General features: G+C 45.8%; 1 protein-coding gene across 5 annotated transcripts in view; it reads left to right on the top strand.

The window, feature by feature from the left end:
• Tbcel (tubulin folding cofactor E-like) overlaps positions 1-15,229 on the top strand; it is a 59,923-nt gene that overhangs the window by 5,966 nt on the left and 38,728 nt on the right. For 2 of the 5 annotated variants that reach the window (NM_001378604.1, NM_173038.5), the window contains exon 2: positions 14,511-14,660. Coding sequence is in view for 3 of the 5 variants with exons in the window: in NM_173038.5 (NP_766626.1) it covers positions 14,528-14,660 (133 nt within the window). In the remaining 2 variants the exon portion in view is untranslated. Of the gene's footprint in view, positions 1-4,606; positions 5,000-8,672; positions 8,716-14,510; positions 14,661-15,229 lie in introns of those variants that run through there. The other 3 variants (XM_006510396.4, NM_001357656.3, NM_001357657.3) reach the window with 3 other exon arrangements.

The raw sequence follows: 15,229 nt of genomic DNA, 5'->3' as shown, positions 1-15,229 counted from the left end.
GTGTTCCTCTCCAATCCACTTGCTTTTCATCTCACCGTCAGTAGATTCTGCATCGTGTCCACTCAAAGTTCAGTTTTCCATTCAACCATCCAGTACTTGGTGTGTGCCAGGCTCCGCTGTGGGTAACACGAAGCCAGGTGACACAGCCTCACTGGTGGAGACGAACGGGTCACAAGAAGTGCCCTGTAGAGTGGAAGAGAAGGAGAGATGCTGATGCTGTGCCTGTGTTTGGCACTGTGGTCAGAGGCAACCTCTGAGAAGGTGACATCTGTGTTTAAATTTGAGGCACTTCCTGGATACAGAGATGAAACACTCGGCAGAGAATCAGCAAATGGTGGAATGAGCTTGGCAAGCCTTAGAAGTAAAAGGAAGGAAGTGCGGGAGGGAAAGAGCAGAAAGCAGAGCCCAGAGGGCCTGAGGTTGGAATTAGGTTCCGTTCTCAGTGAGAAAGGAAGTCACCTGCACTCTGAAGAATACATCTGGCTTACTTTGAACAGACCACAGGAAGTTGGGAGATACCAGTGAGGAAACTGCCACTGAGGTCTGAGCAGAGCATTGAAAACGGAGGCTGAGGTAGATTTGGATGCGATGCTGAGGGCTGTACTGGTGACATGAGAGGAGAGCAGTCAAGTGCACTTCAGAGTGGAGAACTCTGACTGCCCCAGCCCGAGCCCTTTCCCATCATTGGCCTCCATCCTCCAGGGGCAGCTCCCGGGGCATGGCTGTGCCAGCTTTACCCTTCTCTGGTTAGTCAGCTCAAGCCCGTGTGTGTGTGTGTGTGTGTGTGTGTGTGTGTGTGTGAGATGAAGATGGAACTTGGGTAGACTCATGCTTGCATAGCAAGCACTTTGTTGACTGAGCCATCTTCCTAAACCCAAGGTTTTTTTTTTGTTTTAAACCACTTAGGTGTGTGAGCTGAAGTGATGATTAATTTTACACGTTTCAAAATATTCATACATACATGCATGCACACACACACACACACACAGCACAGACACACAGCACACACACTGAGCACACACACACACACACACACACACACACAGTGCACACACACACCGGCGCACACAATGTGTGTGTGTGCGGTGTGTGTGTGCACGGTGTGTGTATGTATGTATGTGTGTGTGTATATATATATATATATATGTATGTGTATATATATATATACATATACATACATACATATATACATATACATATACATAAACATATATATATATATATATATATATATATATATATATATATATATATGAAACTTTTCCCCTAAGTTCTAGGGACTGAACCAGAGTTAAATCTCCAAGCCTTCCACATTGTTTGAAAATGTGTCCACGTTGATGAGGAAGCTCACTTAATGAGCTGTGCAGCATTTCGTTTTATGTGTATGTTGTAAGAGCTCCATTAGCTCCAGGATATTTGCAGATTCAAAGAACTGTCTATGGGCGTTCGTGCCCTTGTCTCTTGGTCCACATACGCCAGCTCCTCTAGAACTTTCTTTGAGAGCTGGAATTGATGGATCAAATATTATGTGCTGCTGCAGGACTTGGGGGTGCGTGCTTGTAATCTCAGCATGCTGGCGGTAGAGGCTGGATGAGCACACATTCCAGGCTAGCCTGGGCAAACATGTGGAGACTTGATGAGTTTATCTTCAGTTTTGCTATCTAGAGAGTTGTCCGCTGTAAGGTGTTTGCACCGGATGTCCTCATGCTCTCTACACGTCACATGTGAGCTCTCCACACGTCACATGTGAGCTCTCCACAGTCACATGTGAGCTCTCCACACGTCACATGTGAGCTCTCCACATGTCACATGTGAGCTCTCCACACGTCACATGTGAGCTCTCCACACGTCACATGTGAGTTCTCTACACATCCCATGTGAGCTCTCCACCCGTCACATGTGAGCTCTCCACAGTCACATGTGAGCTCTCCACACGTCACATGTGAGCTCTCTACAGTCACATGTGAGCTCTCCACATGTCACATGTGAGCTCTCTACAGTATAGGAGCACTTTCCCCTAGTGCTTCAGCCGTCAGGGCTTTAAACTTTTGCTTATGTATAAGGTCACAGAGATTTTCATTTTTGTCTGGGTTATCGAGGGTGAGCATCTTTTCCATAATTTTATTACTCAGTTAGGGCCATCTCCTGTTAAATACTTGTTCATGTCTTTTATCCATTTTCCCCATTGGATTTTAATTAAAAAAATAAACAATTCTTTGTATTTTATGTATATTACATAATCTTTTTCCAGTTTTAGGTGTGTCTTTTATGTTTTTAACGTCTTTTGATGATCAAAAGGTTTTAATTTTACTGTCAACTCCTTTCTGTGTTGGAGATGTTTTGTTATGAAGTTTCAAAGTCAAGGGCATAGAGCAGTCCTTAGGAGGAGTGCCTGTGCGCTTTCGTGGGAGGAGCTCTGGGAGAAGTGCCTGTCTGCCCCTGGGGGAGTGGCTTTAGGAGGCGAGCCTGTCTGCCTTACTAGGAGGGACCTTAGGAGCAGTGCAGGTCTGCCTCTGGGGAAGGAAGGGGCTTGCTTTTGGGTTTTGTCTGGAGTTGAGGTTTTTCCTGTGCTCTGAGGTTGGCATTCAGTTTCTTTTCTATCCCTCTTTTCTTTATCCTCAGACCTATATTCACTGTTTCAGGATTAATTATTGACTGCTTTTAAGTTTTTCCAGCTGGTTTCTCTGCCCCTTCATGCATTATTTACATGGGCCCTGGGCCCGGTTTCTCTTTTCTTGGCCTATTCTTTCCCTGGAGTTGTTCTCAAACACGGTGTAGTTGGTTTGGTTGTTCTCAATGTTTTTCTGCAAAGTCACCTTGAGTTTGTGGATATAGAACAGAAGTTCTTCCAGGAAGCACAGATTAGTTCCTGTGAACTTGTGATCCTGAAGACATGTTCTGTCAAATGAGCAAGGACAGTACGTGGCCTTGTTTTTCATTTGTGTGCTTGAAGACATTTGTTTATTCACTGGGTTCCCAGTGAATTCACCACACTGCGGTTTATGTCTGAATGAGACCTGTCTAATGGGCATGTTTCCTCCACAAGGTACGGAGAGCCTCCCATGTCTTAGGAACAAATACCATTTCAGTATTCGTCTTGAGAGACATCTTAAATAGCTACATCAGATGCACAAAACCCATGAAAAGTCTAGCATTGAGTAGATCCTCAAATGGGAGCTTGTTTACAGAGCTGGAGCCAGAAGTGGGAGCCCCACCCTGTCTGCCTCAGCTCCAGGTACTCACTCGCTAACTCCTACTGTGGACCCTCTGCGTGTATCCACAAATAACCACGGACATTCTGAATGTTGACCTGCAGATACATTTGGCAAACAGATGGATCTGAGACCTGGAAGACATGCAGAATGGGTTGGAAAGTATTGAAGATAATCTTTTAGGAGATTGTTAGCATTAGAGCTGGCCTTGCCATACACATCGCAGAGCTGTTTATCAGGAGAGAATCACTTAGTTCAGTGACGTCTACATGCTAAGTTTCCTGATTGGCTTATGGCATTATTGCAGTGATAAGGCTTTCTTTTCTTGAAGATGCTTTTATTATGTTGATAATCACGGCATTGTCATTTAGTCCATAGGCTTGAATCAAATTAGGAAAAATTTCAATTTCTACTTTTTGAAAACAAGTCTAAATTATTTAATCCTTATTGTAGTAACTCAGTGAGATTATATCTTTCATGATCATCTTTAATAATTTAAGGCCTAAATTTTATAAAGGCAAGTACCCTTTGTGAAAGGATATCTTTCATTTGTTTAGTAATGTGTGTCCTCATGAAACTTAATAATGATTACAAGAAATAAAAAATGGAGATTTATCCTTCACAGATCTAATCTCTTCTAAGTGCATTTTTAGACTCACCTATTTTATCCTTCAGGGGAGGTGGCAGAAGGTTGTCCAGCTGACAAGGAACGGCATTATAACCGTCAGACAGTTTACTGTTTGGTCTCACTACTTGGCAGCAGTCAGCATAGTCCTGGGCCCTAAGTAGCCAGATCGAATCTACTGTGCAGTAATTTTATAAGTAAGCCATGCAGCCCAGTACACTCACTTCTGTGGTCACTCAGAGTTGATGGTAGGTAGTGGTCGGGTAGTAGATGGACTGGGCACTGGCATCTCAGTGCTAACTGCTCCATGCGTCCTCCAGCAGTTCCCGGAGCTCTGCAGCTTGACTGCAGCCACAGGGATGGTAGACTCTCATCATCAGCTACAAGCAGCGTAGTTCTGGAGTCAGCACACTCTGCCATCAGCAGCAGTGCTGTGGCGGGGGACTGGAAGGAGCTGCTGACTGTTTCCATGTGTAAACTTGGCCATACTTTGTCCGGGCTGTTGTAACACGTGGCGACCCCTGGTTATCAGAGTGCTTTGTTATCTCCGGAAGGCTGCTGGGTGATAGGTTTAGCGTCTGTTCCTAATGAGACCGGGCCTTCTCATGGCAGCTCAGAGATAATAATGAGAGAGGCTGTAGGCAGTTGGGTAATGACCTTAAACTTGTGTGCTTACAGCTACAAGAAAATGTGTATTAGCAACCTGTTCAGAGGGGTGACCTCTGCATTGCTGTGGGAAGACAGAGGAGTGTTCCTCCCTTGGTGACTCACCAGGCAGGGCTACCGTTTTGTGTTCAGGTTTGGCGACTTTGATGTAGTTACAGTAAGAATTTTGGCTACAATCAGTTCATACATTTTAGCAAGGTCTACTTCTAGGACTTGCATGTGGTGCTGTTGACATGAAATATTACTTTTTTAATGAAGTCAGCATGACTCAGCAAGATTAGGTACAGCAAGGATGACTTAGCATGCTAGTGTGGCCCCAGAAACCCAGGCAAATCCCCCTCAGTTTCCCAGGCTGTAAATACAGATTAAGTGTCAGTGTGTTTTTCAGAGAGTGGCTGTGTGAAGTTCTAGGCTTTAAAACGATTGTTAATCTCGGCGTGGAGACATAGGTGTGGGGACATGGCTTCAGAAGTAAACGCGTCTAGCCCTGCTCTGAGTAAGTGCTGTGATAAAGCCTTGAGATTTTTCCGGGTGGGATCCAGGTCAAATAGAAAGCTCAGGGTGGGCATTGATTTGTTTGTGAGGAGTTGGTTATGGGGGCTTCAGGGGATCTCTTTGGAGGTGTTGGAGTAAAGAGTAGCAAATGCTACCCTTTGTGGGGGTGGTGGTGTGCGGCTGAGTCTCTGGGCAGTGTTTTCTGTTTCAGCGTGCCTAATGGGACACAGCCAGTTGGTTTGCAGCATATTTAGCCACTGAGAAACTATAAACATTAGGAAGTATTTAGAAATTAATACTTTGAAACAGTTTCACATGAAGAGGCACTTTGTTCTGTTTCTCGTGCTGGGGCAGTGCACTGGGTAGGCCTTTCAGTGCTGTGCTGGAATATACTGAACAACAAGCACGCGTGTCAGCCCTGCTTGCCGATGTGTACCTGTAGCTAAGAAAACCTTGCCAACACTTCATGTGTCTTGTGTGCAATATGGCTCCCAGTAGAAAATGCAAAGAGCTCCCTGGTAACACAGCCACAGTTTTAACACCTCTGATGTCACTAAGTCAAGGACAGGAATTTTAGTCAAGTAGTCTCAGGTTTGTGCTGCTTGTGAGGAGACCTGCGGTGCTACAGAAGTCTAGGGATTCGAGTTCTCACCCTGCATCTGCCCGTGTTTGACAGACTCGTGTGCATTAGGAGAGCATGTGCGGCCGGTGCACAGCTCTAAGATGCTGTGTGGAGTGCACTTTGGGACTAGCATGCCTGACTGCAGGTGGGTGTGAGATCACAGTGGCGTGGCGTGGGCTGGTGATGGTCTATCAACCAGACGTGCCCTGCATTGGAATGTGAAGAGTTAACAAGCTGACTAACCTAGTCTCTGCAGGGTAGCTCTAAACATTTGTTAGACTCGATAGATTTTTCTTACTTCATCCAAAGAGGGCATCTAGTTAGATACATTACACAATGCCCAGAGTTAAGAGGTAGAATAGAAGGTGTCCATAGCTTCAGTACAGACTAAACTGGGGTGCCCTAGAGAAGAGCCCCAGCCTGGTTACTGCCATGGACGGTCTTTGAGGTGTTCATTCTGCAGACATGGCCGCTGCCCATGGCTTCCACTGTAACAGCTCATCAATGGGGAAAAAGGCCCTGACAGGGATGGTGTGTGTATGTATGTGTGGACACAGAAAGTTTTTCATGAACTTCAGGCAAATTCTAAAACTATATGTCTAAAAGCCATGTAATCTTTGAGTAGAAAATACTCCTTCCATAGCCTGGAAAGTGTGGTCTGGAAGGACACCCTAAGGTGCACTCTCAGACTCAGTCTGCTTGGTAACTAGGTCACTGATGTCTTCTGGTGTGGCGTGACTTCCAATAGGAGAGGCTTTTGGCTGTACTTACTGCCCCGGCCGCTCAGCTATCAGGAGTGCTCCGTAGCAGGAGTTGCAGGGAGTGTGGCGCCTATAGGATCGTCTGCTTACTTTCAAATAGAAGGTTTTAAAAATTCAGATCAGATAATGTAGTTTTTAAAACCAATAAGGTGATTAACTGACTCTCATCTTTAGACTCTTAAGGTCTTTTCTGGAAAAGACATATATAACATATCCATACACTGTCCTAGAGTGATTGTGTTTCAGTGGGATGCACTCGTGCTATGGATCAGAACCACTTTTCAGAAAATGAATCAAGGGAAAACCTGAAACTTCCTAGAATACAATGTTGAAGGTTTGGGATCAAAAACAGAAAGGAGTTTTGGGATGAGGTTAAAAGAGGAATCCACACTTAGTGAAAGTCAAATAGATGAGGAAGGACTCGAACATTAAGAGAGCTGGTAACCCCAGGGGATTGTGGGAAGTGGCCCAGGAGAGTGTCTCCTTTAGGCTTTGCTTTGCTACTTACTGCTGGCCTTTGCAGACTCCTCCCACTTAGCCAGCAGGGTTCTCTCTGACCCTAAGCAGCAGCAGCAGTCCTTGACCTCTGGGTGTTCTTCATCAGCCACTCCTCTCTGGCACTTTCATTCCAGCCCCGCTAAGGTCAGGCTCATACTCTGTCTCTGCCTACGTTTCATTTCCTTATGGCATGCTTCAACTCCCTCCCTTGTCTATGGTGAAACTACTGATGCTTTCCCTGACGTGAGCAAATTCAGGTTGCCCCACCCTGGAAGGACCTAAAGATCCCCATCACTTTGACTTCTGCGCCGGATCGGGAACTCCATCTTTGTGCTGGGTCCACAGTGTTCTATGAAAATTATCCTTTTATTTCCACAGGGTAACCAGCTGCTGACATCAACATGTCAGCATGCTCTGACATCTTCTTGAGCAGTCATCTGCACCCCATCCCCCATCCCTGTGTGCTAACAGCATTGGTAATGTTTCAGGTCTGCCTGCCAGGTCGTGGTCCTTTGTCTCTTGTACTTGGAATGTTCTTCTCCAACTCCCGCTTCTGCTAGATGGGCCAGGATTCACTCCAAAAGTGAACACCTTCCTGTTGTTTATAAAAATACATTTAGTTTTATGTGTATACATGTGTGCCCAGAAGAGAGGGAGAGATAGAGAGGGAGAGACAGGAAGGGAGGGAGGGAGAGAGAGAGAGAGAGAGAGAGAGAGAGAGAGAGAGACACCTTCATGTGTGCAGGAGCCCTTGGAGGTCACGAGACACTGGCTCTCTCAGAACTGGAGTTAGACATAGTTGTGAGCTACTGCATGGATGCTGGTAACTGAGCCCAGGTCCTCTGCAAGAACAGGAAGTGCTCTTAACTACTGAACAGTCTCTCTTACCCCCACTTTACTTTCTCTGTGACTTGTTTATACATTTTTTATCCCATGTATTTCCTTCTAAGTGGGAAATGCCCAGATGTCAGGGCCTAAATTTTGTCTCTTCTCTCTTTGTGGTAGTGCTCAGCACAGATTCAGCCTCTGGTACATGTGACTTCATTGATTCCCACTAAGTGACAACACTCTGTGGAAGTACCTGCCTAATACGTCATCAACAGGCAGGTGTGCCTCCTTAGGACGAATGATTCGGTGGAGGTCAGAAAGAAGTCACAGAGAAAAGGAAAGGCATTTGTTCACCTCCCCCCAACAGTCTGTGAGAGACCCCGGTGTCAGTCTCTTCTGAAGGAAGCACCACTGTGTGCAGCAGCGTCACCAAGAGAGCCTTGTGCTGAAGGTGCAGCCTGGGCAGGTGTTTCCCTTTCCTCCTAAGTCAGGATGGGCGGGAAGATGCTTCCAGAGGGCGGCTTTCTGCTTCCTCAGATGGAGTGAGACGTGCCACTATGGTGCCCCACTTCTGATAGTAGCTAAGACTGACTTATTGTATTTAAGTGGATCCAAATCAAAGATAGTTTCCACTTATGGAAACTCTTCTTGAAGGTCCAGCCCCACCCTAGGCTAGGACAGGTGGTGCTGCGGTACTGTGAGACCAGCCAGAGTGCTCCACTGGGGAAGGTCTTCTTTGCTAGTCTCCAGTCCTGGTGACCTGGCTGCCCAAAGTTCCCAAGGCTCCTGAGTGCACCTCTGCTTCCTGCTGTGGTTGTGTAATTGCACTTGGCTGGCAGAGGCATGAAGTCCCTACAAGCCCTGTGTACGGTCCATAGTCCAGAGTGGAGCTTTGCTTTGCCCTTGTGAGGGAGCAGGGAGGAGCTGCAGGGCCTGGTGGCCGGGTCACCTGCGTGTCCACCTCCACTCCTCGCTTATCCCGCTGCTGAAGTTCACTCCTAGGCTCAGGTATGCACACACCCGTTTCTTTCACCGAATTTTACAAAACTACCAACTTCTTTTGATCTTCCGTTCTATTTCTCTTTTCTCCCCTTTTCATTCCTTTAATGTTATTAGAATACTATCTATTCTACCTCCCCCCAAAAAATCCAACTTGAATTTTTCATATAAACTATAAATCCTGAGATTAAATAAAAGCATAATTTTTAAAAAAGCCTTTGACAAATCATTAGGTCATTCCTGTATGTGTGACATAAAAACACCCACTCTGAGCGATGGCGCCTGGGACTGCTGCTTCAGGTGCCTCAGAGTCGGCAGTGGCGAGGCTCCTCTCTGCTCTCCTCCCTCCTTCCTTCCCTCTGCATCAGTTGCCGCTGCTATTCCAACTCTTTTTTTTTTTCCTTCTAGAGATAGCCTGTGCGTATACAAGCCAATAAATCTATTTTTATAAGGTTTTGATTTTACATTTGGCACTCCGAGGTTGTAGTTCTACTTCTCTGTCTGAGAAGTCGTGAGCAGGGCTGCTAGTATTTATGCTTTATGAAGCCCACTGTTCCACGGTGCATCTGTGGGCAGCATTGACACTGCTTACCACCAGAGGCTATTAGCGTCCAGGTCAGCTTTAACCCTGCTGTGTTGAGTTGACGCTTCTCGTAGCCCACCCTTTGGGGTGAGAATGTAAAGTACAGGCTGTCCGACTGTACTGGCGGGGCTGGGTGTTCTGCTCAGAGAGCAATCCGCCTGGCAGCGCCCGCCGCGCCACTGTGTGCCCCTTATCCCCCAGCCGGGGCTTTGTTGTGACTTTCTCCAGGCGCACGACAGAATACTGACGTGGGATCTTGAGGCACAAAAGATTTGAGATTTTCACATGTTTCTCCACCTGTAATGGAACCCAGCAGCATCACCCAAGATTCCTGGCTCGTTGGCTACCGGGTTTCAAGCACCAATTGAGAACAGCTTTACAAATGCATTTGAATCTTGCCAACTGCAGAGGTAGACAGGTGTAACTTGACTCCTGTTATTTCCAGAAAGTCATAGATTACCCCCAAACCTTTTAAAAGGCTTGAGTTAAAGATCTTTTCCATTCTACATTTCCTCATTTTTCAGTCTTCTTGGTTTTCAGCCTTCCTTTCCCACCTCCCGTTCCTCCTGAAACACAGCAGCTCTGAGCAGATTTTGTTACACATCCATTTGGCCCTCTTAAGGTTCTAATTGGACAGCCACGCAGGCATGTTGCTGCAAGACTCTTCCGTAAATGACCAGTAAAGGGGCCTGGGGTCACTTTGTAATTCCAGAGAGAACACTAGATATTTTCACATCCTGAATATGTGCAAGAGGTTTGTGGTTTGTTTTGAGGATGCTGGGGACTGAACCTGGGGTCTTGTATATGCAAACCAAGGACTATCCTAAGCTGTACTCCTAGCCTTTTTTTATTAGTAATTTTTATTGTGAGACAAAGCCTCACTAAGTTGGCCTAGAAATCACTTGTAGTCCAGGATGTCTTACACCTTAGACTCTCTTGCCTCCGCCTCTCAAGTAGTGAGGATTATAGGCTGGCTCTACCAGGCCTGGCTTTGGAAGAGTTCTTGTAGAGCTTGAAGACTTAAGAGAAAAACATTCAAATTCCCACGTTTGTTTGTTTATCCCTGGGCTCTTATCTTCACATGAATGAGAGTTCCGTATCTAAGTTGCGTCCAAGTTAGCTGCCCCTGAGTTATGTAGGCGGAAGTGCTTCAGAAGCCTCCAGCTCAAAGATGCCACATGAACACAGAGACCTTTATTGCCACAGTGACAGTCTGCCTTCCCTACACTTTAGCCTTCTGAACTGCCAGTTGTATGGAAGAAGACAGTGTAATTGCTCCAATTGCTTTGTTAACCATTTCTAAAAGCTTGCACTGGTGTTCTGCTTGAGACAGACTTTGTTAAGAGCCATGGAGCCTTTCACTGGTGGCAGAGCGCCTGGCCTGTGTTGTCTGCTGTTGATGGTGGTGACTCTCCATAAACAAAGAACCTGCCAGTTGGAGAGTTCCTGAAGCCACGCTAGCCCTGTTAAGACACCTATCACTCCTTAGGTGGGACAAGCTAGATCAGTGTCATATATTCATAGCTCTAAAACAGGTACCCACTGTAAGCTCATAAATAAAGGGATTAAACAGTGCAGGCCCATGTCCAGGTGTTCCCAGGTGACCTGTTATATACTCTCTGGTGTCAGGTATACAGGTATAGCATTTGTTCCATGGATAGGCATGTAATCAGTGAACATGTGTGTTCTAAACATCTCTAATGATACTTAATCATATTTATAATAATCATATTTACGGCCAGTAAATATGTTCCATTGTGGTTGAAGACAGGCAGTCTAATGGCTACTTCTATGTTCATGCTGTTTGCTCCTTTAAATCCTTGCAACAAACTTGAGGGGCGGGTCAGATCATCCACGGGTGAGGAGGAAAGACAGGTTAGGGGCTAGTTCATATGTACCTAGTCTGTGTCCGTGGGTTTTCCACCTCACCATAATGTCCATATGGAATGACGAGTGTGTGTAGTTTGGAGCTTTACTACAGCCGAGGAATCCAGAGAACACACTGGAAGTCTCTCCAGTGGCCCTGTGACCCAAGTGTCCACAGCAGGGCTTTGTAAACCTTTGTCCACGTGTCACTCCTTTCATCCAAGGAATTTCCATCACCGTAGTATGTGAATAGATAAAATTTATAAATCAAACATTTCCTGATAATCAGAAAGATTTATCTTAAAGCAATTACTTGGTATACATAGATTTTACCATTTATTAAAGGAAAAGATCAAATTTGCCTACTAATTAGATGGATGTGCTCATTTTTACAGAACGATCGAAATGCTGGCTGACATGTTTGCTACTGCAGGAGGTTGAGCATCTTGCTGTTAGTCACAGAGCTATTAAGTGGTGAAAACTGAGTGGGGATTAATCTACCCTCTCCCATCAGTCTCTGCCTTTCCCACACAGCACTGTAGACATGAGTGGTTTTAGTGCTCAGCAGCATCGACCAAGCCCGCGCTGTATACGGCACGCTGCACTGGCTGCTCTGAGTTAGCACTGGAAGATATAGACTTTCACAGTTCTTCCCCCTGTATAATTTAATGGTAGAGTTATTATAATAGCCTGAGAAAAAGAGCCAGCATTTGACTTATTTGACTGTATACGCACAAGGAAAGCAGTGTTACTACGGTGAGATAAAGGGCAGCACTCACCGTGAGCAGCTTGAAGCTATGGAGCAGCTCTCTGAGAAGCCCTTTAGTGTCTGTTCCCATTGGTGTCTTCCAGTCCTTCGCCTCCCTAGCTAATGTGTAGCTGCATTCAAGTCTCTAGTTGTTTTAGGTGATTTTTTAAATTTTTATTGTTGATGTACATGAGTATTTGCTTACATATGTGTATGTGCAGCACAAGCATGCCTGGTGCCCAAGGATGCCAGGCGAGTTGTTTGGATCCCCTAGGACTGAAGTTACAGTTTTGAGCTGCCATGTTGGTGTTCTGAACCAAACTAGGTCCTCTGGGGGAACATGGGGTACTAGTTAGCACTGAGCAGTCTCTCCAGCCAGTCTCTGTTCGTTACTGGGGAAATAGTGACAGCTGCCCATGGCTCTCTGTTCTAGCTACTGAGGGGCTTGCCACCTCATCTTCCTTCACTTCTCATTCTAGCCTGGGGGGTGTGCCCTCGCTCTGGCTGTCCCTGCTCCTTTTCTTTGTGACTCACTGCCTCCTCTGTCCCTGGTGTCCCACGGTTCTTTTGTCTCTCTAGTCCTCATCACTTGTCCTATGTTAAGGTTGACATCAGAGTCTCCATCTTGAGTCTCCATCTTCAGTCAGCATTTGCCACCTAACTTTATAATGTTTCTCAGAGTATCATCCAGTGCCCCACATTGTCCACGGAAGAAGTGCAGTTAAAGGCACTAGTTGATGGTCAGCATCAGAAACCCAAGGCTTGGCCTTACATCCCACCTCCCCTTCTGCTAGCCCCCCAAAACCTTGCTCACTAAAGCTGCCTTGGTTCTCCCATGCTCAGCAAGTGTCTCAGATCTTCATCATCATGCCTGTGTTTTTACAGCGACTTCCTAGCTACTTAGCTCTTGGCCCTGGTCCTGTCATATCTGTGCTATACTAAAGCACCAAGAGGAGTGTAAAGAACAAAAAACAAGCAAGTTATAATCCCCTCCTCAAAGGCCAGCTCTTCCCAACTCCGCTCAGCCGCTCGTGGAGTATGCAGCGGGCGGTTCCTGCCTGCAGCTGCTGTGGTAACACCCGGTTTCTCAAAGTCCCTCATAGGCCAGGGCACTCTCGCTGCTGTGCCTTCCTTAGCCACTACTTCTTCTCACTCACCATTCTCCTTCTTATTCATTCCTTTAAAAAGTATTATGGTGGCTGATGGTTGGAGATGAATTGTAGTTGTCTGTATCCTGGCTGATAGAGAACACAGCATAAGCCAGTCCCTGAGGGTAGTGGGTTATCAGGCCGTCAGAAGTCAGCGTGTTTAGTATTCTTTCCTTTAATATGTGCATGAGTGCAGAGAAAATGTGAGAGTTACTGAGTGTTTAGGCCCTTGGGTGAGATTAAATAGAGAAAACTACCTAAATTCAGCACCAGAAGAAATAGCACTCTGTATTAGGTAGGCTTAGGTCTAGTAAGTGACCAAGAAATGGAGGACAGTGGCTTATGTCAAAGTAGAACATTGTCTGTCCCTGGAATCCCAAAGGTGCCAGTTTGAGAGCTTAGGTCAGTGCCGTGTTTAGGAAGCTGGGTCCTTTGGCTTATATTCCACTTTCATTAGGCTTATTTCCTAGTCCCATGATCCAGTGAGGCATCTCTTCTGCATTGAAAGAATGAAAGAGGGCAGGAAGTGGGTGGTCTGATGGAAAGCACTGGCTATCTTAAAGATTTTCAGAAACTACCACACATATACTTCTATCATGTCAGCCACAGCTAAGCTATACACTTCTTTCTTCCTTTCTTTCTTTCTTTCTTTCTTTCTTTCTTTCTTTCTTTCTTTCTTTCTTTCTTCCTTCCTTCCTTCCTTCCTTCCTTCCTTCCTTCCTCTCTCTCTCTCTCTCTCTCTCTCTTTATTTTTTTTTGGTTTTTCGAGACAGGGTTTCTCTGCGTAGCCCTGGCTGTCCTGGAACTCACTCTGTAGATCAGGCTGGCCTTGAACTCAGAAATCCGCCTGCCTCTGCCTCCCAAGTGCTGGGATTAAAGGCGCGCACCACCACACCTGACTAAGTCATACGTTTCTAAAGATAAGTGTGTACAAGTGTCTGTGCACATGCTCTCTCTCTCTCTCTCTCTCTCTCTCTCTCTCTCTCTCTCCCTCTCTCTCTCTCTCTGTCTCTCTGTCTCTCTCTGTCTCTCTCTCTCTCTCACACACACACACACACAGGTTCTGTTACTATGAATAAAGACTCAGCTTTGAAAGACAGTATTAGAGGGTTTATACAAACTGTTCATATTTAGTCTGATGTTTAATCTGTACCATCTTGTTCAGCCTTTTCAAATTACTACACATACCTTATAAACCAACCATAGATGTTCTTGTTACCCATGGTTGGAAGAACCTCTCTCCTCTAAATGCTGGATGACTTTTTAGTGATGTGGACCACACCATGCTGTGTGATCATTGCTCTCCTCTTGACACTGCAGAGGCTCAACACAGTAGAAGTTTGCCTGACGAAGTAGCATGTTACACACTTCTCCAGTACCCAGCCTCCTTCCTTGTGAATAAGAATTCGTTCTTATATCAATAAGTACATAATTTTGATGATTTCTTGGTTTCTTATAGACTTTTCAGAAAAGAAGATGGACCAGCCTAGTGGGAGAAGTTTCATGCAAGTATTGTGTGAAAAATACAGTCCTGAAAACTTCCCTTACCGCCGTGGCCCTGGGGTGGGAGTCCATGTCCCAGCCACTCCCCAGGGCTCGCCTATGAAAGGTAAGGAAGGTAGAACAAAGAATTTGTGGGCGATTCTCTAGGCTGGATCACAGATCGCCTTGTTTGTGAATGAGTGCCTTCATTTTAAATTCTGAGTCAGATGGTCATCACTGCGTGCTATGATTCCAGTGTACTCATAAAGAGCCTCGGAGAACTGAGTCTTCCAGATTGGCTGGAGGCATCTTAGTTGTCCTTTCCAGGCAAGACTAATACTTAGGGAATAATACTGCAAGGGCACACCCTTTCAAGCACCTTGGAGGGTAGAGAGTAGTGCAGGCCGGCCTGTGCTCTTGAGGACCTCCATGGGTTCTTGGATTAGATTACACGACATTCACGTTTCTGAAGCTATAAGACAATGTAGCTTATGTTGAGCCAAATGAAAACCACAGTGACTGAGAATGGAATTTAGAAGATAATACTATCAGAACGGTTTCAAAGGTTAGCTGGTCCTTGGAGAATGTAGAGTGTGGTTAGGAGGAGACAGAGACATTCTCGGAGAGGGAGTGTGCGGCATGGGCTCTTTCTAGCCTTTGCATCTTAGCTGACCATAACAGATGTTAGCAGCAGTT

The sequence above is a fragment of the Mus musculus genome, chromosome 9, assembly GCF_000001635.26.
Source record: "Mus musculus strain C57BL/6J chromosome 9, GRCm38.p6 C57BL/6J".
Classification (NCBI taxonomy): Eukaryota; Metazoa; Chordata; class Mammalia; order Rodentia; family Muridae; genus Mus; species Mus musculus.
Note: the sequence above shows the minus strand (reverse complement) of the source record. Positions and strands in the feature narration are given on the sequence as shown.